Here is a 26,178-nt window from a genome sequence, read left to right as displayed (position 1 = left end):
TTCGATAAGGTGCTACACATAAGGCTATTTAATAAGATAAGAGCCCATGGTGTTGGGGGTAGTATATTAGCATGGATAGAGGACTAGCTAACTAATAGAAGATAGAGAGTTGGGATATGGGGGACATTTTCAGGATGGCAACCTGTGGAGTGGAGTGCCACAGAGGTAAATGCTGGGGCCACAATTGCTTTCAATATATATTAATGACTTGGATGAGGGAAATTAATGTACTATCGCCAAGTTTACGGATGATACAAAAATAGCTGGGAAGGCAAGTGGTGAGGATGACACAAGGAGTCTACAGAGGGATATAGACAGGTTAAGTGATTGGGCAGAAATGTGGCAAATAGAATATAATGTGAGAAAGTGTGAGGTTATGCACTTTGGCAGGAAGAATAGAGGAGCTGAATATTATTTAAATAGAGGAAGGCTGAAGAAAGCTGCAGCATAGAGGGATTTGGGGGCCCTCGTGCATGAATCCCAAAAAGTCAGCATACAAGTTCAGCAGGTAAGGCAAATGGAATGTTGGCCTTTATTTCAAAGGGAATGGAGTTCAGAATTGGGAAGTCTTGCTAAAACTATACAAGCTAAACCACACCTAGAATACTGTGAAGTTTTGGTTCCCTTATCTAAGGAAAGAAATACTGGCATTGAAGGCAGTCCAGAGAAGGTTCACTAGGTTGATCCCGGGGATTATGGGATTTTCTTACGAAAAGAGGTTGAGTAGGTTGGGCCTGTGCTCATTGGAGTTTAGAAGAATGAGAGGTTACCTTATTGAAACATATAAGATTCTTAGGAGGCTTGACAGGGTAGATGCTGAGAGGTTGTTTCCCCTTGTGGAGACACTAGGACCAGAGGGCATAATCTCAGAGTAAGGGGGTGCCCACTTAAAACAGAGATGAGGAGGAATTTCTTTTTTCAGAGGGTAGTCAATCTGTGGAATTCTTTACCGCAGAGGGCTGTAGAGGCTGGGCTGTTAAGTATATTCAAGGCTGAGATAGACAGACTTTTAATCAGTAAAGGAATCAAGGGTTATGGGGAAAAGGCAGGAAAGTGGAGTTGAGGATTATCAGATCAGCCATGATCTCATTGAATGGCGGAGCAGAGTCAATGGCCAGGATTTTCCCATTGGCAAGTGGGGGGTGGGGGGGTGGGGGGGTGGGGCCCGCTCACCGAGGCATAAAATAACACGCGGTGACATTGGGCGGAACTCCCGACGTCACCACGCCCCATGTAAATTTTCACGTAGGCAGGCAGGCCAGGATTCCTGGCGGGCAGTAGAGAAAGCATGAAACCTCATCCATGTGCGGGATGAGGTTTCATGTAGGTTTTTGAAAATTAAATTAAAGTGTTTTTAAAAGTGATGGACATGTCCCAACTCATGAAACAGTGTCATATGAGGAGGCATGTCAGGGAATTTGTTTTTCTATATTTAATATTTTTGACAGTAGAGCCGATCTCCCTGAGGCAGCACTTTGCCTCAGGGAGATGAGTGTGCTCTTTCATGCGCATGCGCGAAAGAGCACACTCTCAGGTTTAGGGATTCTCCCCCTGCCCGCACAGGGAGCACATAGCACTTCCGTGCAGACGTCACTCTGGGCGGGCCTTAATTGGCCCACCCATGTAAAATGGCGGCACGCCCCCGATTGGGGGCGCCGATTGGAGGTGCACCTCCGCGCGCCCGCTCTTCAACTCCCCCCCCCACACCCCCCCCCCCCCTGCCAAGGGGGGGAAAATCCTGGCTAATGGGCCGAATGACCTACTTCTGCTCCCAGGTCTTAAGGTCTTATGGTCTAATATCTTTGTTTGTGAGTTATGGAATCTATTCAAACCAAGTGCCTGGGGCTTACAAACTGTCCTATCAAAGGACAGCATTGAGGGATTTTATGGATGTAAAGATTAGATTCAGTTAGATAGCCCTGGATTTTGAACTAGCCTGAGTTGATGCAGGGCACAGCAATGACTTTGTGGGTGAGGCACCACATCATTCTGCAAAAAGACTAATTGGTGGGATTAGATCCTTTTTTGAGTAACGCTTATTGCTTATTTGTAAAACGTGCAAGGAAAACCATTTAATAGAACAAAACTAACTTGACTTGAGTGCACTGTTTAAAATCTGCTTTTCATTTGAACTAACCAAGAATTGTCCGTTATTGCTTATTTCAGTAAACAGCTTGAATAGTGATTTAACTTATTTGGTAGTTTAATGCTATAAAGAGTCTGGTGTGACTGAGGTCAGCAGTCTTCACTATAACAGCATACAATGGAATTCCTATATGCAATTCACAAATTAATAAATTGCTTGCCCAGGCACACTACCCCATTATTCATGTATGATGGCTTTCTTGCATCCACAAGGAACATGGCTTGCTGACTGGAGTTGATTTTTGTGCTTTCGAGGTAAAATTTTGGAAACCTGATCTGCTGTGAAAAAAAAGAGTCAATGAACCAGCAAGAGTCTTTATATTCCAAGGGAGTGGAAGGAAGAGGAAATAAATGGTGAGTATATAGTGAAAACAGTGAACTTTCTAAAAGAAAATATAGGAGGGATAGGCGGTCACTGGTCCTTGCAGCTTCAAAGCACACATATACTGCTGTAGCATTCTCAATGTTGAAATTAAAATTTACCCCACAATCTTCTATAATAAAGGCAGAAAATGCTGGGAAAACACAGCAGGCCTGGCAGCCTTTGTGGACAGAGAAACAGAGTTCACGTTTCAGATCTATGACATTACATCAAGGGGATACAGGTTTATAAGGAACTCGTGTCCAGACGGTCAAGAGAAACTTCACAAAATGCCTAGAGACAGAGGAAGACCCAAACCTTGCCTTATTGTCAGTCCAAACTATAGCGCTCAAGGCCAACATGTAATTACCTACAGAGCGAATGGAAGAAAGTATAAGACAAACTTTGCCAAGGAAGATACTATTGTAGGGTATTAGTTATTGTTCAGTAGGTCTTAATGAAGTCTTCATAGTCTTAAGTAGGTTAACTGTATGTATTTATTAACTACAGGAACGAAGTACATATATACAGTGAAGGGCTCAAACTAGGAGCTGTCTCCATGCTATCTTGTGCACATGGTTCTGTCCAACACTAGACTGACCCCTAGGTACTGGCCGTGTGTTTTCTTACATCACTGTTTGGGCAATGCTGTACTCAGTCCCACGTTAACCCTTGTTAGACCCTTGTACCAGAGATACTGGAGGAAATAAGGCAACAACTCACTGATGCACAGATAGGAGAAGGACAATACTTCAACAAGCATTCCAAATCCCTGCTTCAGTTGCTACAAGGACAAACTGTACATGTACAGGATCCAAACATGAAAACCCAGGACCCAGCAAAAGCTGCTGGTGAAGCTGAGACTCCAAGATCATGCATCATTGAGACTGAAACCAGTAAGCAATTGAGATGGAAGAGTTCATATTCAACCTACGCTTAAGCTGGAAAGCAGAAAAAGGTCAGTAACAACACAAACAAGATCACTTAACCAGCAAAAACAATATCAACAGCATCACCAACAAACCACGTAGCATCAATAGCATCATCAGCAAGTGACCACACTAGCGACATGAAGCACGACTCCAACAACACCATGACAACATGTGCGACATCACTTGTGCAGCATGCCAACTCATCACAGGGAGCGGTGAATGCCAAATCTACAAGTTGAAGGCACAACATACTACCACTTCAGCGATACCATGAATAATAACTTAAGAAAATAAAACAAGCTAAAACAGACCCTAAAAAAGGTGTTTAATTATATAAGTTTTATTTCTGGAAATAAAACTGCACATTGAAATAGGAAAAACAGGAAAATGGAAGTGAATCATTATTAAATTTTCCTAAATGGTTTTGGAACTCTGAATTAATGTTCCTTAAATTGGAATATTTAAATTGTTTATAGACTCCAGTTTTAGCCATATCCTTCCACCCATAACCACTCCTCCCTCTCAACCATTGGATTTGAATCTGTATATAGAGACAGACTGGAGCAGTAGGATACCTTAAACCCAACATGTTCACAACCGAGTCCTCATCAGACATCCACATTTATACAATTTCAAGCAAGATCTCTAGCTTAAAATCAGAGTAGGGACCTTATTTTTTTATTTTTCTTGCCATTAAAACCAATTATCATTTCTCTAACCTCTACCCTTGTTAAGATCAGCTAACAATATCTACACTCTGAAATCAAGACCTTTTTGATCTCTATGGCTTAGCATCATACTCTTGGATGCAATAAGATTTACCAACTGAAATACTGTGAGGACAGGAACAACCATGCTTGAACTATACAAATATTACAGAATAGAATGCTGTATTTACACGGAACCATAGACACGGCAGAAATAGTAAAGCATTATGTTCTAGTAAAGATCAGATTGCTAACAAAACATTCCTTAAGTAAAGTGCTCAGTCACTGTGTTCTCAAATTACACCAAACAAAAAAAGATCTAGAGATATAAGTTAGCAGTTAAATCCTCTCAAAAGTTTTGGTGTTTTTTTTACAACGTTAGCTAATCTCAATGGGGAGTCAACACTAATAGTTGTCTTCAGGTGAAGTAGGGCTAGTGAATGGAAGATAATTTTACCAGGCATGCAGATGTAATTCAGTCCTCATTTTAAAATCATATAAATATTGTTCTTGCTTTTGAATTTCTAGTACGTCCACATTTAGAATGGAAACTGCCTATGTTGAACATCACTTGAAGACACAGAGAAGGCAACAATGGTCCAGAATGTACTCCAGGTAGGGGACTTCAATATCGATCACCAGAAGTAGCTTGGTAGCACCATTACTGAGCTGGCCATGTCCTGAAGGACATAACTGGACCTATGGCAGGGTGGTGAGAGGACAAACATGAGGAAAAAACCTACTTGACTTCAAACTCACTAGTCTACCTGTCGCAGGTGCATCTGCCCATGACAGTATTGGTAAGAGTGACTGCCACACAGTTCTTGTGGAGACGAAGTCCTGTCTTCACACTGACGATGCAGTCCATTGTGTTGTGTGGCACTACCACCGTGCTAAAGAGAACAGATTTAGAACAGATCTAGGAGCTCAAAACTGGTTATCTACAAAGTGGTGTGGGCCATCAGCGGAACTACACACCACATTGATCTACCATTAACTTCAAGTTTGGTTCAATGAGGAGTATAAAAGAATATACCAGGAGCAATACAACCTGCAGGTCCTGTATTGCATTGCAATCAAATGGTACTTTAGAGTATTGGAAGTTAACCAAAGGCACATGATTTGAAATTATTCCAGTACTGTTTTTGAATATACTCTGCACGTTTCTGCATCAAATTCTTGTATGGGCTATTTTAATGAGATTATTTAACACAATTGAGTTAACAACCTCGTGCCAGCTTAAACACATAATTACATGCATGCTAAGCAGCAGAAATAACACGTTATAGACAGAGCCAAACAATCCCACAACCAATGGATTCAGTTCAAAGTTCTGCAGTCGTATCATAGCCAGTTGTGAATGGTGTTGCACAATTAAATAACAAATGGTTAAATAAGGTTCCATGAACAACTCATCCTCAACAATGGAAGGGCCCAGCATATGAGTACAAAGGACATGGCTGAAGCGTTTGCAACTATCTTCAACTAGAAATGCTTAGCGGATGATCCATTTTGGCCTTCTCCCATCATCAATTGAAGCCTTTCAATTCTCTCCACTTGATATTAGAAAATGGTTCTGTGCATTGGATACAAAAAAGGCTATGGGTTCTGACAGTATCCCTGCTGTAGCATTGGATGTTTGAGGTCCAGAACTAGCTGTGGCTCTAGCCCATTTCTAATAGCCCTTGAGGAGCTGGTGGCGAGCTGTCTACATGAACCAATGTCCGCCATGGAAACTGGTCATAATCTCGCCGACCTAATCTTAAAGGAGCCCTGACAGAATTAAGTCCCTAATTGGCAGTGGGAATCCAGCCACCAGGGCTTCTGGCTCCATGAGGAACATTTAATTGCTGCACTGCCCCGGTAGGGTGGAAATCCTGCGCCCAGCTCTCTGTTACCAGCAGCACCACCAGGACCTGTGGCCTTCACTAGGATTCATCGTTAGATCCCTGGTGAAAGGTAAGCGAGAGCAGGATAGGGTCAGAGGAAAGGGCAAGCAGGGGTCACCTCTCCCTCCTGAATCTGGGTCCCTTGATTGAGCAAAGAGTGCTTCTGAATGAGGGACCCCACCTAGAAGGCCACAATGGTTGCTTGTTGGTCTCCCTGCATGGCAAGTCCCCCACCTGGGTAAATACCAGTGATGGCGGGATGATCCTCTTAAGTGATCATTAATTGCCAGGATAAAGGAGACATAACATTCCACTCAAATGACTGGTCCAAGCAAGTTTCTGCTCAAGGTGAACCCCAGGACATTGATGGTGGAGGATTCAAATTTTCCATCGAATATCAAGGGGAGGTGGTTAGACCATGTCCTTTTGGAGATGGTTATTGTCTGGCACTTGTGTAGTGTGAAAGTTCATTGCCAATTATTACTCCAAGACTGAATGTTGTCCAGGTCTTGCTGTATGCAGGCATGGACTGCTTCAGTATCTGAGGAGTTGCTAATGAAAATGAACACTGTACAACTATCATCATTCTGACCTTATGATTGAGGGAAGATCATTGATGTAGCAGCTGAAGATGGTTGGCCTAGGACTTTGCCCTGAGGAACTTCTGCAACAACGTGCTGGGACTAAGGTGACTAACCTCCAACAACCACAACCATCTTCCTTTGCACTAGGTATGCCTCCAACCAGTGGACCTCTTTAAGCTTGGTGGGTGGAGCAGGTGATTTATATCAGGCATATTTCACTATTTGTTCAGGAGGTATTGGCCACAAATATTAGTTGAGATTCCTCTCAAAATACAGAAAATCAAAAAGAATTTAAAAGATATTTTGGCAAGATTTGATTTCACTGGCCAGCTTGCAAAAATATGCATTTGCTCACTTTACCTTTCAGTACTCAAATTTTTATATTCCTCTGGGCATGATATCGGTGACGAAGGTACGCCATTCTTCTTAGATGCTGTCAAAAGAAATACGACAAATGAGTACTAGGCTCGGATTTCTGGCTGGCTTATAGCAGCTGTTAATATGTTTCCTTGAAGCAAAACATGACAGAAGAATGTTGATCATCAGGTTTTTGGAACATACCCAAAATTAACAAACGAGGAAGTATTATTTATGTCTCATTAAAATTGCCTGAAGTTTAATTTATATATCTAAATATAGCTTGATTAAGTTTCATGAAGGGTGATAATAATTTATCACTATTTTACATCAACAACCTGTACTTATATGTGGTCCTGTGGTCAGAGAATGGAGTTTGTCGAGGAGACCAAATGGCTTCGATTGTCCCAATATTTAATTGGAGGAAATTTCTGCTCATCCAGAACTAGATGTTAGTCAAGCAGTCTGATAAAATTTGGAATGAGCGGAGGGATAAGAGAAGTGGTGGTGAGGTAGAGTTGAGTGTCGTCAATGTAGATGCGGAACCTGATGCTGCATTTTCGTGTGATGTGGCCAAGGGGCAGAATGTACGTGAGCAATACAAGGAGGCAAAGCATAGATTTTAGATCCCAGAACATCTCACTTATGAACTGGATTAAAACAAAAACAAAAAATGCTGGAAACACTCAGCAGGTCAGGCAGCATGCGTGCAGAAATAGAATTTAATATTTCAATTCGTATTATTGATGAACAGCATTTAATAAAGCAAAGGAAAGGGGAAAAAGAAACACTGATTCCATTGCCTCTTCTATCCCTTCTCCTTTCCCCATTCGCCTCATCTTTACCCCTTCCCCCTTGAAATACATGCTTAAACTTTATATCCTTTGACGTCCTCAACCATTCCCCCATTACTCCCCTGAATACTCTTACTCCCCTTCTTATACATATCTTTTAAAGATACTAAATTTAACTTGTATTTTAAAAATGAATTTAGAATGGGGAAAGGTAGCCTTCTCTTTGTCTCTCATTAAGTGTTGCCAGTATCTTCTAAATCCCAACAACAAAGAAATGAAAACAATCATGGGTGGATTGCTGGTTGGCTTCCAAAATGGTGTTTTTAAAAATTTACGTTAACATGGTTTTTTTTCTCTCTTCAATTTCTAAAGTTTCTAGAACACAAACAAAACTATAATGGTCGTGTAATCAAAAATCTGTAACTTTTTTACCCTCTCGGACTCTCTCAGTTTTTCAAATACGTACATTTTAATTCATAAAACTTTTGAAATTTTTGTTCTTGTGTGATAAAATTAGTTGAAGAAATGCTAGCGGTTAGAAAGCTTAAGCAATCTATGGCTGAATGACCCTGCTTAATCCGTACAATCCAATATTAGCTCAGTCACAGCTTTGATCAAAAATATCAGGTCCGACTGCTTGCGATTCAGGTTGCAGCTAAAACCTACAAGTAAAATCTTTAATAGAGGCATTTAAGACACCAAAGACAGCTCAGTGGAGTAATTATACCACAGGCATCATAAATCTGAATTAGAAAGAAAAATAGCAGTTGAAAAAATATTTCATGGGGTATTTTGAGTGATCAGTGGGAACCTAGTGGCCAGAATGATATACTTTCACAACAAAGTAGCAGTTCTGTGTCACAGAAAGGCCAATCCAGCACTGTCTAGTGAGAAGATTCTTATAACAAGTTTTCAGTAAATGTGCATTTACGTACTAAATTTAAGAACATTATGGACAGGTGTTGGAAGCCATTAAAATTATAATAATTAGTACTTATTATTTCTAACATTATGAATTTTGGCAGAGATAGACAGATCTTACATTCCATTGGACTACAACTGGCCATTTTGATATTCTGGAATGCACGGAGGTCTACTTTGAATGGTCTGGGTGGTTTCACTGGAGGAGGTCCCAATACTTCAATAGATGGGAGCTCCCGGCATTGCACAAATGTATGTTGATAGTCTTTCTTATGGGCAGCTCCTTCTCCTCGATCCATCGGAAATTTTGGTTCTCGATGGTGAGCTAGATCCAATCTTATGAACCTGTCTGGCAACGCTGGAGAAGCCTCTGATTCCACAGTGATGTTGTTATCTAGTTTGAACCCTTTCTGATCAATTTGTGGGGTAGAAAGATAAGGTTCTGGTGGAAGAGATGGGACAGTGGTTTCATAATCATCAATTGTTTTAGAATCATCACTATTTTGGATGAGCATGGTTGGCTGCTTAGGTTGGAGTATTTCACTCCTGGCACAAGATATCTGCATCTCTGGCTCCTTACTCAGATTTTCCTTTTTAGATTGTGTAAAAGGAGTGGCCCTGAAGAGTGGTTCGGCACAATAGGTTGCCTTAGATAGAGAAAAAGAATGTGATCCTGAACTTAATAATGAGGGAGGGAGCGTAGCACACTTTATCTTTTCAGCTGGTGCACTAAGCTCAATGCAACGTAAAGAATTCTCCCAAATGTTTAATTTTTCTTTAAATGAGATTGCGTCCAATTGATTATCTTCTCTGTTAGCTTCTAAAGTTCTGGGTTCTGATATTTGATTTCCAGGCTTTTGGAGTTTGCTGGGACTAATCTCTACTGATGCTCCTTCTGAGGTAGTTCGAGCTTCAGGTCTTCTTCTACGTTCTTCTGAAACACAAGGTTTTGTCCGATCAGGGAGTTTCAAAAGTACAGGCTTTGGAACTATTGCTGGTTTTGCTAGAGGAAGAGGATGATGAGGAGATTTCACATGAAGTTGTTGAGCAGCAGCATTGTGAAGATGGATTGTCTCAAAAATGTCAACGTTGGTTACATTCAGCACTGTTTCCGTATGAGGTACTCCAGATGCCTCAGAAGCTTGTTTACCACTGGGCTTGATCTTTATTATATCAGACTTTTGAAACTTTGCTCGAAGAGCTTTAAAATCAATTACTTCTTCCTGGAAAGAAGAGCAGAACAATGGTTACATTTTGTAGCTGGAATTCAATGAGTTTTCCAACCTTAAATGGTAATTTGTTTATTTAAAGTAAATCTACTTCAACAAGGTCAGACATCAATGCCATTTGTAATGTTTCTCTTACCCACATGTCTGAAACCAACTAAGTTGGTAATCCATATACCAAACTTGGGTGTCCCCTGGTTTGTGTTATCTTAATTAAGTGCTAGTAGGGGTGCTACATCTGCAGCTCCAGACTGTAGGAAAAGGTCAACCACAGTTTTTACTGCTAATCATTGTCTAGTATTCTTCGCCACTCTCGCTTTGGACTCGCATGTAAAAATAGTGAGGTATTAACAGCTCTGCTGCAGCATGGAATTATACCCAAGTATAAGTTCCAGGGATGAGGAACTTCAGTTATGAAGATAGATTGGAGAAGTTGGGACTGTTTTCCTTGAAGAGAAGGCCTAGAGGAGCTTTGATTGAGGTATTCAAAACATGAGGGTTCTGGACAGAGTAGATAGGGGGAAACAGTTCCCACTCATGATGGGATCGAGAATGAGAGGGCACAGATTTAAAGTAAATGGCAAATGAAGCAAAAGCAACATGAGGAAAATTTTTTTTCATGCAGCATGTGGTTGGGGTCTGGAATGCATTGCCTGACTGTATGCTGGAGACAAGTTCAATCAAAGCATTCAAAATGGAATTAGACTTAGCTGAAAAGGAGGAATGAACAGTGTTATGGGGGAAGGCAGGGGAATGGCACTAGGTGAATTGCTCATTTGGAGAGCCAGTACAGATACGACCAGCCAAACGGCCTCCTTTTGCGCTATAATAATTATGATTAGTTACCGTCTTCAAGAGAGAAAAGGAGAAGACTATGGTAGAGTGACCAATGAAGAAGTGAACATCTTTCCCTGTCACAGGGTTATGTATAACTATCTAATTTATGCTATGTCTTGCTCTACTATCAAATGATTTCACATAATGAAAACACTATGAAAGCTTCTGAGGCAAAAATGTGAACTGTTCAATTCAAAGAACAAAAAAGAACCAAAGGGCAATAAATTCAGAAATATGAAATGGTCTTGGTGACCATATACGGTTTCAATCCACAACTGACCTAGAATGATCTGAATTTTTGACACAATAGGTGAATCAACCATCAATAAACTCTACTCTTAGTTTTCTTAATTTTCATTTGAAAAAAGCAGGAAATGCATCCGGATCTCAGCCTCTGTAAGCGACAGCAACTCTTTTCTGTGAATCTAGACAAAGCTTACAAGCTATTTGACCAGGTATTTAAGAAATCCCATCCTGTCTTAATCCGATAGCTTTGCACATGCGTGCAGGAGGCAAAAGGTATTGATCAGGAATGGATTTTCCCTACCCTAGCCTGAAGATCCAGAGATTAATTGTAGTTCTCCAATAACACATTGGCCAAGATCAGCCAATTCAGCAGAGACCAAGGATCGAGGATGGGACATTTCTGGTTTATTGACGTGGTGTCACATCATTCCATGTATGTAGCTACTATGCTATTTCGAGGTCAAGTTTTAATACCTTCTACCATCGTTCATACCATTGAAACAATAAGAGGCGTGCACTCCACTCCTGTTGTAACATGAGAGCAACCATTACAGAAAAGTTAAGTGTGAAATTTAAGATGAAAAACAGCGAGAAGTCACAGTCCCGTAAACTAAACAATATAGCACTTTGCTCAGTTTTGAAGACTGAGACACATTAAAAATAAACATTTTTACACCGAAATGAGCAACCTGCATTCCAAAATTATTTCGTAGCACCTGTTTTCCGTAAAGTTGCATTTGCTGCTGACAATTTTTATAACGGTTATTTTGGAAGATATTCATTGTTTAAGAATCATAGAAAATGGAGTGCAACAAAATCCATTTGCCCCACTGCACCTACACTAGCTCATCAAGTGGGGTTTCCCTGCCTATTTCTATATTCATTTATGCTGTTCCCTTTCAAATATTTATTCAATTTCCTTGTAAATGATATAAGCTCCCAAAACAGGCATAAATGGTGCTATGCAGGCTCTATTTACAGGCACACCTGCACCCATAGCTCAGTGAGTGGGCTGAACAATACCTTGCAATACAAGTTCCATTTCCTATCTGGAATAGGCTACAGGCACATTTTAATTTTTCCCAGAAAGTTTGTGTTGTAGTACTTACCTAGGAAGTGCAATATCCAGTTGAAAGTTGTAATATAGGTGGAGGCATAAGTGGATTAATTGTTCAAAATAGCACAGTAGAGATTTGTAGGCAACACTAGGTGCTGAGCAATAGGACTCCCCGTAATCTCCGGCTCTTCCCCCACTACCCGTCTCCCAATTTTCTCCACCATCTCCTACCTCTGGTCTCCCCCTCCTTCCTCTGATCTTTCTCTCCAACCCAACCACAGTTTACCCCCCCCCACCCCACCCACTCCCCAATTCCAAACACAAACCCTCCCTTCCCCTTAATCTCTCCCTCTTAATTTCTCCCTCCAAAGAAAAACTAAATCTTAATCTTTCTTCACAACCAAAATTATAGGTAACTAGAATTATTTTTGTGAGCTTTTCGAATTAACATATTTATCACATCACAAAATTGCACCAGTGATCTGCGTTCAATCCTTAATCAGCACAGCAGAAACACAGCTAGCAATAACAATTCCATAAAAAATGAAAACATAATTTAACTCAATCAACTAAAATGACACATTATTGTAAAACAAATCTTTTGAAGTGCTGACTCATTCAGCAGCTAGAAGTGGAAGAAAGATGACTTGTTGAGGTTTGTCTGTAGGCACACCCTTCTGTGGTATTTGATGGGTGAGCCAGCTTTACCCAGGGTGGGAGTCAGTCAACTATAGAATCTGCAATAAAATCCAGTAATTTCTGTGAGAAGTGCACATATGTACAAGCGGAAATCAAGTATAGATAGGGTTAAGATACTTACTATCTAGGCTGATTAAATGAAAATTGGCCACTTTGATAAAAGGACTAAAAGGCAATCAGTGTTTAGCCTGTCTGTGATGAAAACTGACACCAGTGTGACTTAGCAACTAAAGATGAGGAGGGTAGAAAGCTGAAGAAAAAAAGAAAAATTAAAAGAGGGAGGAAGAAAAGAGGAAAAAAAAACCTTCTTGTTTAAAAAAGGCCATCAAGGTTAATAACTGCATGCTCCGTTGAGCTGAGTTTATATAATGTACAACTGTACACCTACAGCAAACAAATCAACCTCAAATTAAATAGAGATGACAGAATAGCCACAAATAAAAGGAATATTAAATAAAGAAAAAACAGAAAATTTTGAAAATGCACTGGTTGATCTCCATCAGAACAAAGAAACAGCCTTGTTCAAAATGATGATCAGAAGTCTAAATGTTCTTTGGTAAAACAATTTACCACAATGAATCGGAAGAGATTGCAGAAGTATTCATACTTTTATTTTTACACAGTACCAACACATTATTGCCAAATTTAATGAGAATACCAAAATAGGAAATATAATGTACATTCAAATTTCTGCTTATATCATTTACTTCGAAAGAAACATCTTGCTTTAATCCTAAAATTGCCAAAGATCACATGCTGCATTAAATGGGAAATTAAAGAAATAAGCCAATTTTACATTATAAAGGTAGTTAGTTACAGAAAGACTGAACAATTACTGGAAGGCATGGCAAATTAATTTGTAGTGGTTTATAGTGGGGAATGTAAAAGTTAGAATTGTTTACAGGATGTACACATTCCAGTGGCATGCAGGTTCAAAGGTACATCTAGGCACAGGTCTGGAGAGCCAGATAAATTACAATACGTAACAAGTTATTGGCAATTACATATTACCAGGCAGATGTAAAAGGAAATTATAACAATTAGTAGAAGTGCTGATTGGAATAAATAGTCCTTCACTGAGGATAGTCAATAATTAGTTGGACTGTAGGACTACATATAGAAAATTTGATATTTAGGACATTGAGATGAGGATGGGTGCCTGGCAATGAACCAAAGTGGCATTTGAGGATGATAACAAAGAACTAAAACCTAAACTATGTAAAACTGTATGGTGTGCCTGCTGCAATTCTAGTTATAATTGAAATACTTCTATGCAGAGAATTGAAGACAATGGTTATGCAAGAACTTTCACTCCGTTAAACCAACTGGCTACTTTTTGATGGATGAAAGATACTTTCTCAGCCCTCAATCCCTTTTCTGTCCAGAAATGCAATTACTTGTATGAAATTAATTTTCAGCCTTCTTGTTGGCCTTCTCCGCCAATTAGTCTATAATACTGATACCCTTTGGGGAACCAGAGCGGGACTAACATCCTTGCGGGTGGGTTTGCATGTGCTGTTGGGAGGAGTTTAAACTAATTCGGCAGGGGGAGGGGGACACAGAATGTTAGCAGAATGGGGACACATCATAATACAGTAAAGCAATCAAGTCAGAGGGAGTACAGCTGAATTAAGTTTCAGGGGAGTAAGGCAAGGCTGGATGGCCTCTACTTTAATGCCAGGAGTATTACAGGTAAAGCGGATGAGTTAAGAGTGAGGGTTGACACGTGCAATTGTGGTATAGTTGCCAGCACAGAGATGTGGTTGAGGGAGGGGCAGGATTGGCAGCTCAAAATTCTGGGATATAGAATCTTCAGGCGAGACAGGGGAGGGGAGTAAGAGAGGAGGAGGCATTGCATTATTAGTTAATGAGTCAGTTACTGCAGTAAGGAGAGATGATATCTTGGAGGGGGCATCGAATTAAGCTTTGTGGGTAAAGCTTAGGAATAAAAAAGGGGCAGCCACATTGTTAGGTCTTTATTATAGACCCCCGGATAGTCAGCGGGAAATTGAGGAGCAATTATGTGCACAATTTGCGGAGGTGTGTAAAAACAATAACAGTAGGGTAATCATATTAGGTGATTTCAACTTTCCCAACATTAATTGGGATGGACATAGTGTTAAGGGCTTGGATGGAGTGGATTTCTTGAAATGTGTACAGGAGAACTTTTTAGGTCAATATGTAAAGGGTCCAACAAGGGGCGGCGGAGTGCTAGACCTAATTCTGGGGAATGAAGCCGGACAGGTGGTTGAGGTGGTAGTGGGGGAGCATTTTAATGATAGCGACCACAGTATGGTACAACTTAAGCTTGTTATGGACAAAGAAATAGACAAGTTGCAAAAAAATGTTTTAGATTGGGGGAGAGCGGATTTTAGTAAAATAAGGCAGGATCTGGCCAAAGTAGACTGGGAACAGCTACTTGTGGGGAAATCTACAGAAGAGCAGTGGGGGCTGTTCAAAAAGGAAATGGGGAGGGTACAGGCTCAACATGTTCCCTCTAGGGTGATAGGAAGGAGTAACAAGCCCAGAGAACAATGGATGACCGGAGATATTCAGGATACAATGAGATGGAAAAGAGGCTTTTAACAGGTACAAGGGTAGCAAATCAGCGGAGGCATTAGTAGAGTACAGAAAGTGCAGGGTGGAGCTTAAGAAAGCAATTAGGAGAGCAAAAAGGGGATATGAGAAAGCTCTGGCTGGTAAAAGTAGGGAAAATCCCAAGATATTCTATAAGTATATCAATGGGAAAAGGATAACCAGGGAAAGAGTAGGGCCCATTGGGGACCAAGGGGGCAATCTATGGGTGGAGCCAGAGGACATGGCTAGAGTGTTGAACGAATACTTTACATCCATCTTCACCCAAGAGAATGAGGATGAAGGTATGGAACTCGGGGAGAGGGACTGCGAGGTTCTTGGAAAATTAATATAGGGAGTGACAAGGTATTGGAGGTGTTGGCAGGCTTAAAAGTGGACAAATCTCCAGGTCCGGATGATTTGTGTCCCTGACTGCTGAGGGAGGCAAGGGAGGAGATCGCAGGGGCTCTGGCCCAAATTTTTAATTCCTCTCTGGCCACGGGGGAGGTGCCAGAGGACTGGAGAACAGCTAATGTGGCTCCGCTATTTAAGAAGGGCTGTAGAGTTAAGCCAGGGAACTACAGACCAGTGAGTTTCATGTCAGTGGTAGGGAAACTATTGGAGAAAATTCTGAAGGAGAGAATATATCTCTACTTGGAGAGGCAAGGTTTCTTCAGGGATAGTCAGCATGGCTTTGTCAGAGGGAGGTCATGCCTAACAAATTTGATTGAATTTTTTGAGGAGGTGACCAGGTGTGTAGATGAGGGTAGTGCAGTTGATGTAGTTTATATGGATTTCAGCAAAGCCTTTGACAAGGTCCCACATGGGAGACTTATAAAGAATGCAAATGCACATGGGATACAGGGTAATTTGATAAGGTGGATTCAAAATTGGCTTAGTTGTAGGAGACAGAGGGTGATGACAGAAGGATGCTTTAGTGACTGGAATCCCGTGTCCAGTGGCATACCACAGGGATCTGTGCTGGGTCCCCCATTATTCGTCATTTATATAAATGACATAGATGACTATGTGCGGGGGGGAGTAGTAAGTTTGCGGATGACACAAAGATTGGCCAGGTGGTTAACAGTGAGGTTGAGTGTCTTGGGCTACAGGAAGATACAGACGGGATGGTCAAATGGGCAGATGGAATTTAACCCTGAAAAGTCTGAGGCGATACACTTTGGAAGGAGTAATTTGACAAGGAAGTATTCAATGAACGGCATGACACTTGGAAGTTCTGAGGAACAAAGGGACCTTGGCGTGTGTGTCCATAGATTTCTGAAGGCAGAGGGGCATGTTAGTGGGGTGGTGAAAAAGGCATATGGGACACTTGCCTTTATCAATCGAGGCATAGATTACAAATGTAGGGAGATCATGTTGGAGTTGTATAGAACCTTGATGAGGCCACAGCTAAAGTACTGTGTGTACTTCTGGTCGCCACATTATAGGAAGGATGTGATTGCACTGGAGTGGGTGCAGAGGAGATTCACCAGGATGTTGCCTGGGATGAAAAATGTAAGTTATGAAGAGAGGTTGGATAGACTTGGGTTGTTTACATTGGAGCAGAAAAGACTGAGGGGCGACCTGATTGAGGTGTACAAGATTATGAGGGGCATGGACAGGGTGGATAGGGAGCAGCTGTTCTTATTAGTTGAAGGGTCAGTCACGAGGGGACACAAGTTCAAGGTGAGGGGCAGGAAGTTTATGGGGGGATGTGAGGAAAAACCTTTTTACCCAGAGGGTGGTGACAGTCTGGAATGCGCTGCCTGGGAGGGTGGTGGAGGCGGGTTGCCTCACATCCTTTAAGAAATACCTGGATGAGCACTTGGCACGTCATAACATCCAAGGCTATGGGCCAAGAGCTGGTGAATGGGATTTGTTGGTAGGACAGGTGTTTCTCATGTGTCGGTGCAGATTCAATGGGCCAAAGGGCCTCTTCTGCCCTGTGTGGTTCTGTGAAAAGGTTCTTCTCAACTTCCTGGTTTATTCCAAATTTCATATTTTTTAAACTTGTGTTCCATTGCATCAGGAACTTTCGCCATACCATTCAATTTGTCTGGGTCAACTGTTACAACTTTTCAAGATTGTGAACTGAAAAGTATACAGTTCACAAGGTGCTTTACAGCCAATGAAGTACTTATGAAATATATTCACTGTTGTATTGTGGGAGCTGGGTGTGAGTGCGAGGTAGGTGATGGAGTAGCAGAAAGGATACATGGGTACATAACTCCTAGGAGGGCAGTGCTATGCCCTAGGAGCATCAATGGGGGTGGGTGGTATGTGTTATTTGAGTAGGGAGGGATAATCATGTGGTGAAGCTCTGGGAAGTGGTGTGTGAGAATTTGGGACTATTAGGGAAGGGGTCTTGACATCTGAAAGAATTAGCAGCATCCAGGATGTGCTAGTGTTAGGACTGGTGGTTGCAGGGCTGGTAATATTTTGTGGTGAGAGACACCGAGAGAATAAAGGCTGTATGAATAGTAGCCAACCGCCAGCCCGTTGAAAGTTTTAGTTATTCCAAGAATTCATAATATTTGTATGATGTGTAGTAAGTAGCTAAATGAAGCTTTGCAGCTCATTGCTGAAAAAAGCTTTTTAGGGACTCCCACTCCAATGCTGAAACTACTCACTCCAGAATCAAGGAATATAACGATAACTCCTGGCTTCTATTCTCCATAACATAATGCCTCTCCCTTACCCCCTTCATCCTCACTTCCAGCACCAGGTGCGAAGAGCTCATGACTAACTTTGTCAGTATGGTTAAAACCATCCATCCAGCTGCCTCTGCTATATACCACCTGTTTCCTATCCCATCAAGACAAACATCTCCCCCAGCAGCCAAGGATTACCCCTGTCCTAGCCCAAAACTCACATCATTTTCTAGTTTCTCTCCTACCACCTCATGCTCTCTCAAAACTCATCGCGTCAATAAAACCTACCTCCTACTCCTTCAACCAGATTCCCACCGAACTACTGACCATCCTACTTCCCTTCCTGGTGCCAATGCCAGCTGATAATGTAAATGATCCCAATCCTCAGCTACTTTCCCTCTCGCCTTCAAATCTACCATCATCACTCAACTCCTCAAAAAGAACATCCGTCACCCTTCTGTCCTTGCAAACTACCATCCCATCTCCAACCTCTGTTTCCTCTCCAATATCCTTGAGCATGTTATTTCTTCTTAAATCCATTCACATCTTTGCACAAATCCATGTTTGAACCCTTGGACAGTACTAAAATGGTGCTTTTCAAACTCACAAATGATATCCTATGTGGCAGTGACATGGTAAACTACTACGCCTCATTTTCTTGACCTGTCTTCAGCTTCTGACATGGATAACCAAATCACTCTCCTCCAACATCTCACCATAATTGCCCAACTGAGTGGCAATGCTTTTGTCTGGTTCGATTTTCATCTATCCAGTCGTAGTCAGAGAATCTCCTGCAATGGTTTCGCTACCTGCTCCATGATGCTTGAAGAAATCCCAATCTTTCTTAACTCTTTCCTACTTCTGAAGTACGTTTTGCCCTTCAGTGACACCTATGGGAAAATAGGTCAGATTGCACATGATTGCACCTATAAAGTACTTAAAGGGATAGACAGGGTAGATGCAGCTAAGATCTTTCCCCTGATTGGAGAATCTAGAACCAGGGGACAATTTCAAAATAAGGGGGAAGCCACTTAGGACTGTGATGAGGAGAATTTTTTTTTTTACTCAGAGGTTTGTGAATCTTTGAAATTCTCTACCCCAGAGGGCTGTGAACACTCAGTCATTGAATATGTTTAAAGTAGAGATTGACAGATTTCTAAATGCCAACAATGTAAAGGAATAGGAGGATAGTATGGGAAAAAGGCATTGAAGTGGGTGATCAGCCATGATCGTACTGAATGGTGGAGCAGGCTCAACAGGCTGATTGGCCTACTCCTGCTCCTATGTTCCTATGAATGCTAATGTCAACCACCTCCACTTCAATGCCATCTCTCAACTCCTTCATTGCCTATAATTTGTCACACTGCTCATCTAACATTCAGAATTGGATGAGCAGAAACTTCCTCCAACTAAAACGTTGGGAAGACAGAAACCTCTGTCTTCAGCTGCTACTATAAACTTATTTGTCAGCCTAAAATTCCCTTCTCTAGCCACTGTCTGAAGGAGAACCAGACTGTTCGCAGCCGTTGCATCCTACTTGACTGTGAACTGAGCTTCTAACCTCATATGTTTCAATTTCAAGAATGCCTGATTCCACCTCAGCAGCATTGCCTGTCTCTGTTCCACCTTAGTTCATCAGCTACTGAAACACTCATCCACGCTTCTGTAGCTTCCAAGTTCAAGTTTTCCAATTCTCTTCTCAGCGACCTTCCAGCTTCACACTCTCTATAAACTTGAATTCACCAAAAAATTCTGCTGCCCCTTTCCTAAGTCACAGCAATTACCATTCACCCATCATTCCAGTACATTGGCTCCTAGTCAAACAAGGCCTAAAATTAGCAAATTTTATCCTTGTGTTCAAATACCTGCATGGCCATGCTACTCTCTGTTGTTAGTACCTAATAGGTTTTGTTGATGGATGTTAAAGGTAATAAGGTGAACAGGTGTTGGGTATTGATTAATCATACTCAGATGTGTACATAGAGCAGTCAGTGGCATGGAGGGTGTTGCATGCAATAGTCCTATACAATCATAGGTTATGATGGTTCATAGACTCCCAGTCCGCCTGTATTTTCTGCGGCCTGAGGAGTCCATGTTCCATGCATACCTGGATTGTAGTAGGTTGCACCCACTTTTTGATTTTTTTGAAGGAGTTACTCCTCAAGTTTTGGCTGCACCTCAGTTCCTTATCTTTAGCCATCCAGTGTGGAGGGGACGGGCAGGGGAGAGGATGCCCTTATAAGCCTGCTCCTGGGCCTGGACAAATTGGCCATTAACAGGTCCAGGCAACAGGTGGCTGAGGGGGTCTTCCAGCCTGACTGTCTGCCCCTCTTCCGTGGCGATGTTCATGACCAGGTGTCCTTAGAGAAGGAGCAGACGGTGTACACTGGCACGCTTAAGGCCTTCTGCAGCTGGTAGGCACCGTGGGGGCTGGAGTGTACCCAAAACGATATTTTGATTTGATTGGAAAGTTTCATTTAACTTTCCCCCTTAGTTACAGTGCTTCTTAGGGGCTGTCAATACGATAAAATCAGTTTACTCTTTAACTTAATTTGCTAATTGTTTCCCTCCACCCCTTGTTAATTTGGTCTACGAAAAGCGTATGAAGATGAGTCAATGGTGTGGAGGGTGTTGCACACAGCAGTCCCATGCAATCCTAGGTTACGATGGTTCATGGACTCCCAAGCTGCCTGTATTTTCTGCCCTGGAGGAGTCTGCGTTCCATATGTACCTGGATTGTAGTAAGTTGTACCTCCTTTCTAATTTTTTAAAGGAATTACTCCTTAAGTTTTGGTTGCACTTCACCTCCTGATCTTTGGCCACCCAATGCGGAGTGGGGTGGGGTGGGGTGGGGAGGGGAGGGAGGAGGACCTCCTGGTAGGCCTGCTCCTGGGCCTGGCCAAGCTGGCCATTAACAAGTCCAGGCAACGGGAGGTCGAAAGGGTCGACCGGCCCAACTGTCTGACCCTCTTCCGCAGCTACGTTTGTGGCGAGGTGTTCTTGAAGAGGCAGCACACTGCGTCCACTGGCATACTTGAGGCCTTCGCGATCGCTGGGCACCATGGAGGCTGGAGTGCACCATCGGCCCCCAAAACGATAATTTAATTTGATTTATCTGGAAAGGTTCCTTTAAATTTTTCCTTAGTTACAGTGCCTCTTTAAGGAGCCATCAATTTGTTTAAGTTAGTTAATTGTTTATTTGCCCATTTGTTTAATGGATATACTCAAGGGTATAAAAATGTTTCTCCTTTATTACAGGGGGATATCACTTTACTTTGATCTGATCTGTATACTTAATTTGATCTGTTTGCTTGTTAATTTGCTAAATTAGTTACAGGTATGCTGAAAAGAATATAAAGAGTCAGCCCACACTAGGGAGAGATGGTGTTAAGAGTGGAGAAGTAAGCTCTATCGTAAGCAATAAACAGTCTCTACCAAAGCATCCTAGTCCCAGTGTCTTCTTCACAACCAGGCTTGGGAGTTTTTCTGACATCTGTAACCTCCTGCAGCCCTAAAATTCTCCAAGAACTTTGGTTTCTTGTGCACCCACCATTAGCAACTGTGCCTTCAGCCATTTAGCTCTGAAATCTCTAAACCTCTCAATTTTTTCTCCTCCTTTAAAGATACTCCTTAAAACATCTGTCTTCGATAAGCTTATTAGTCATCTATTCTAATAATCCCTCATTTGGCTTAGTGTCAATTTTGTGGTTAACCAGAATGTAAGCAGACCTTAGAACAATATATTGTGCCTTTAACGTAGCATAAATGTAAGCAGTTGTTGTTTATCCTAATCCTTGCAGAGAATGAGCATTACCCTGGATAATGTGAGGAAAAGCTGCTCCATCATCCCTTAGTTACTTCTACAGCTTTAAGCAATTTACTGTCAAAGACCAAAAATTGAGCTTCCAAATTCGATTGTTTTTTTACTTGCCTGGAGTGATGTCATATCTGGGACAAACCGTGCAAAATAACCTCGTAGGAAGCTCCACCCTCATCATCTAAACTTTGTAGTCCCTATTGAGCATATGTACTGGCAGCAAGAACCTCCATAGGCAGCTGTGCAGTACAGTAATGAAAAGCTTGACTCTAAGATCTTGGCATTGAATATACAGCCAATTTAACTCTTCATCTCAGATTAATCCTGGCCTCATGTATCTGCAATGTGTGTTCACCTCAACTTTGGCAGCTGTGCTTTCAGCTACAGTATTTAGGCAAAACTCTGAAATTCACTTCATCAAACACTCCATTCCTCTACCTCTTTCCCCAGGAAGGGAATCAGCCATTTAGTGGAAATAGAATCAAGGGGATGGGTCTCATTGACAATATGAGCTTGAAGAGGGCAAGAAGGGCAATAGGAAAAAAACATGCAGGTTTAGAGCTGAGGCCAAATCTTAGAGGAAGTTTGACCCTGTGGGCTACTGGAAGGAAGGGATGTGACAGACAACTACTGAGAGGATCGTCTTAATCTTAGTGACAAATGAGTCCATGAGCTCCTCATGCTTCTTGTTTAAGGTGAAGGTGAAAAAGAGAGAAATTGGGATTTAAGACGACTTTGCGATACAGAAAAGAAGCTCACAATTTTCTTTGCTTTCTAGGACCATCCTGGAATAATGAGCAGTTTTAGCAGATGAGAGTAGGTACCAATAGTGTTTGATAAGGTACAGCCAGATCTGGTGGTGAATGGCTAAATCGGTCATCTGCTAAATCTGTTCAAGTCTGCATCCCTTGGATTTAAGCGAGTGAGTGCCATACCAAAGGGAACAGTCAGTGTTAGAGAGAGAAAAGAAGGCTAGGGAAAAGGAGGAGTTGAGAGAGTGATTAAGCAGATCAGTAGCTACATAAATGACATGGTGAATAGAGGGTCAAAGGCTAGACATTTGGGATTTTGAATTTGCAGCTGTAAATTGAGAGAAGAGATTTCCCAGGTGCAGAGACAGAAGGAAGTATGGCTGGGAGTGCAAAGGAGGATGTGGGTGGAGAGTGATGCAATAAAATTATCAGAGAAGGTCTTAAATTTCAGTTTCATTTTTGACTGAATAAACTGGATTTATTCTCATTAAAAGCCATTGCTATTGTAAAGACCTGTTTTAAAAAAAATAATGGTGTAACATAACAACTTGAATTCATCATTATATATTATATTAATGGCATATATTAACAGCAGTGGACATGGGGGAGCGGTTAAGCAGATATATTATGGTGAGTGCCAGGCCAAAGGTTAGCCAGCTGGAATTTAGGAAGTGCAATTGTAAATGTAATAAAAACATAAAATTCTGGAAATACTCAGCAAGTCTGGCAGCAGCACAGATACTGCAAACTTGCTGAGTGTTTCTAGCATTTTCAGTTTTTAATTTTGGATTCCCAGTATCCCCATACTGCACTTTGCTCTTTAAGTTGTAAGTGACATGGGCAAGGGAAGAGAGTTCCCCAAAGACAAACACAAGGAAGTGGGGTTGGGGGTTGGGACAGGATACTCTTTCGAGTTATCAGCAGTCACAGATTGCAACTCTTTTCGAGTACAATCACAGTTCTTGGTTTCCGGGAGTGGGACATGAACCCACAACCCTCTGGTTCAAAGGCGAGGGTGCTATGAACTGAGCCACAGCTGATGTAGGTTATAAGGAAGTAATTGGAAATGACTTTGATTGTAATTGAGGCCACTCGAGATAGCAAGGTCGATGGGGTGGACTTGAATATAGTAGGAAAGTTTATGTGGAGGTAAAGGTTTAGGGGCAACAGGAGGTTAGTAAATTCAGAGTAAAATGGTTACATGGAGCAGAGAAGAGTGAAACCAGTGAGGATAAGGAAAGGATAAGAGAGACAAGGATGGAGAGTTCCTGAGTGAGAAATACAGTTCCAACATTGGTTGGAATGGTGTACAATCATGGTTCTCAGTATTATAGGGTAAATGGCTAAATGTGTAAAATTTTTATGTTTAATTGCATTACACTTCAGAACCAAGTTTCTTTGCCTATCATGTTTCTAGTACACACATGAACCAACTACTCACATCATTATTTTAGTAACGTGATATTAGAACACTAGGAAACTGGAAGTAATCTAATGTCAGGATTAGAAATTATTCTCAATTTATGAAACTAATTACAATTTTAACAAGCTAACAGTTTTAAAATTATCCCCTGCATTTTATAAACAAAACATACACAAGCTTCTATGAATGCCTTTATTTAATTTTGGATTTGTTCTAGAAGAACATATAACATCTTCCATGACTGACCACGGTTCATTTTCCCTTTTTATTCTCCTTGACCCCCTGCACTCTTTGACATGATGGGGCACACTCACCTTCTCCAATACTTAACCTCATTGTTCAGTTAAGCACCACTTGACTCCATTTTTACCTAGTTGATTGCAGCTTCAGCATCTCCAGAAATGACTTCATTCCCTGCCCTTGCTTCCAGGGTCCCCAAGGATCTATCCTTGTCACCACCACCTCCTCTTCATCCAGACACTGCTCCTCAGCAACATCATCAACTTCCACATGTACATTAAAAACTCATAGTTCCACCTCTCCCATCACCTCTTTTGACTCCTTTTTCTGCCTCTATATTTTCAGCTTGCTTGTCTGCCATTAAGGTCTCAGATAAGCCACAATTTCCTGCAGCTAAAGAGTGGAGAGACTGATTGCACTTCCAGTGATGTTCAGGCAACACACTATACTTCAGGAACAGATAATGATACTCACTCTGGAGTTGTAGGTTTTACAGAGTGAGATTCTGTCAAAATGTTTTTCGCTAATTTTGTTTTAAGGTGCTGACTAAAATATTAGATTCAAGGAGATGTGTGTTATTTTAGCTCCATGGATACCAAAGTTAACTTCATGAACATGTATTAGCAGGTGTCGGGCTTTGCTTGTCTACTACAATCATGAATATGACCCCAACTTCTCGAAATGAACAATTGGAAGAGCATATGACTGGAGTTGCTTCTGATGTATCCCATGGATACTCTGCTGATTTTCAACTGCTCAAGTTGAAAACAAAACTCTTGGGCAAAGTAGCAGACGGTAATACTGAACCATACAGCAGCACCCTCAAAGCAAGACTAACAATTGGAGGGGGTAGGAAATGCATATATTGCGCAGGCCCAAGCTGTCATCACTTACTCATGACTTAGTTGGTCCCTTAATTGTCTATAAACCAAAGTCCTGGTATAGAACCGCATTATAAATGTTGGTCAGGAAATATAACCACACTAAAATCATTTTTATCTTCAATTAACCAATCCATAAACGGTGTAAATATAAATAATGATTGCAGTTTTGTGGCTTTCAGTTTCTGTGATAGTATTACAAAAGGTGTTTGTCCTTTTAACAGTTTACTGACAGCAGTCTGGAGCTATGCAAATAATTAATCTACCACAGCGTTAACCGCCTGACGGTAACTGCCTATGACTTTTTCCCCTTGCGCTGTAAATTGTGGGGTTATCGATTCCAGCGAGCAGCCTGCCCGGGAATGGGGCTGGATCAGTGTGAAACAGCCGAGCCTCCTGCATTACTGACAACTCGAACCAGCCGCAGTTCGAGAACCACACCAGCAAGAAAGAGTAGTGATTTCATTCAGAACTTACCGCCTCTGTATCCATCAGATGTGGCTGTCCCAATAACACTGATAGTTTGGAGTTGTTTGCGGTGTATTTTAGTTGCAGTAGGTGTTTGCACCGGGCTGGCTCTGACTATCCCCAGCGCTGTTTCTTCCTCTCACCGCAACTGAGAAATATTCACGTAGTGCGTAGGTGCAATGCTGATTGTCAGACTGCAAATATTTATTACTGTGGCAAAGTGCGGCCAAATTTCAATTACTTTTTGATTTCAAAACTTCAGCTTCGTGTCACTCTGAAAGATAAATGTCTTTTCCATACGTTTGAACGCGGTGATAGGAGATAACCCGACAGCACTTCCCAACAAACTCCTTCTCCTCGCCCGCTCCACCTCCGCCAAATTTTGGGCGCAGCGAGGGCGGAAACCCCGTCCTCGGTCTGCTCCAATCTCAGTGAGATTCCTTGTGGAGTGGGCAGACACCTGTGTCAATGTCTCGGAGGTTGGGATGTGAGTTGGAGGCAGCTCCGTGGAGAATCGAGGTGCTGGGACGCTGTGCTTAGGCAATTCTATCATAATGTAAGTGCAGTAAATTAACCTCATCATAAATGCAGCAGATTTGCTTAAAAGCATCGGCTTT

General features: G+C 41.7%; 1 protein-coding gene across 1 annotated transcript in view; it reads right to left on the bottom strand.

Moving 5' to 3' along the window:
* LOC144692413 (uncharacterized) overlaps positions 1–25,963 on the bottom strand; it is a 113,171-nt gene extending 87,208 nt beyond the window's left edge. The window contains exons 1-3 of the mRNA XM_078561238.1: positions 25,571–25,963; positions 8,812–9,913; positions 6,979–7,051 (exon numbers count right to left, since the gene is read on the bottom strand). Coding sequence (XP_078417364.1) covers positions 6,979–7,051; positions 8,812–9,913; positions 25,571–25,585 — 1,190 coding nt within the window. The 5' untranslated portion in view covers positions 25,586–25,963. The remainder of the gene's footprint in view (positions 1–6,978; positions 7,052–8,811; positions 9,914–25,570) is intronic.
* Positions 25,964–26,178: the final 215 nt, after the last annotated feature.

Source organism: Cetorhinus maximus, chromosome 17 (assembly GCF_964194155.1).
Source record: "Cetorhinus maximus chromosome 17, sCetMax3.hap1.1, whole genome shotgun sequence".
In the NCBI taxonomy this organism is placed as follows: Eukaryota; Metazoa; Chordata; class Chondrichthyes; order Lamniformes; family Cetorhinidae; genus Cetorhinus; species Cetorhinus maximus.
The sequence above is the reverse complement of the archived record's forward strand: the minus strand, read 5'-3'. Positions and strand labels throughout refer to the sequence as shown.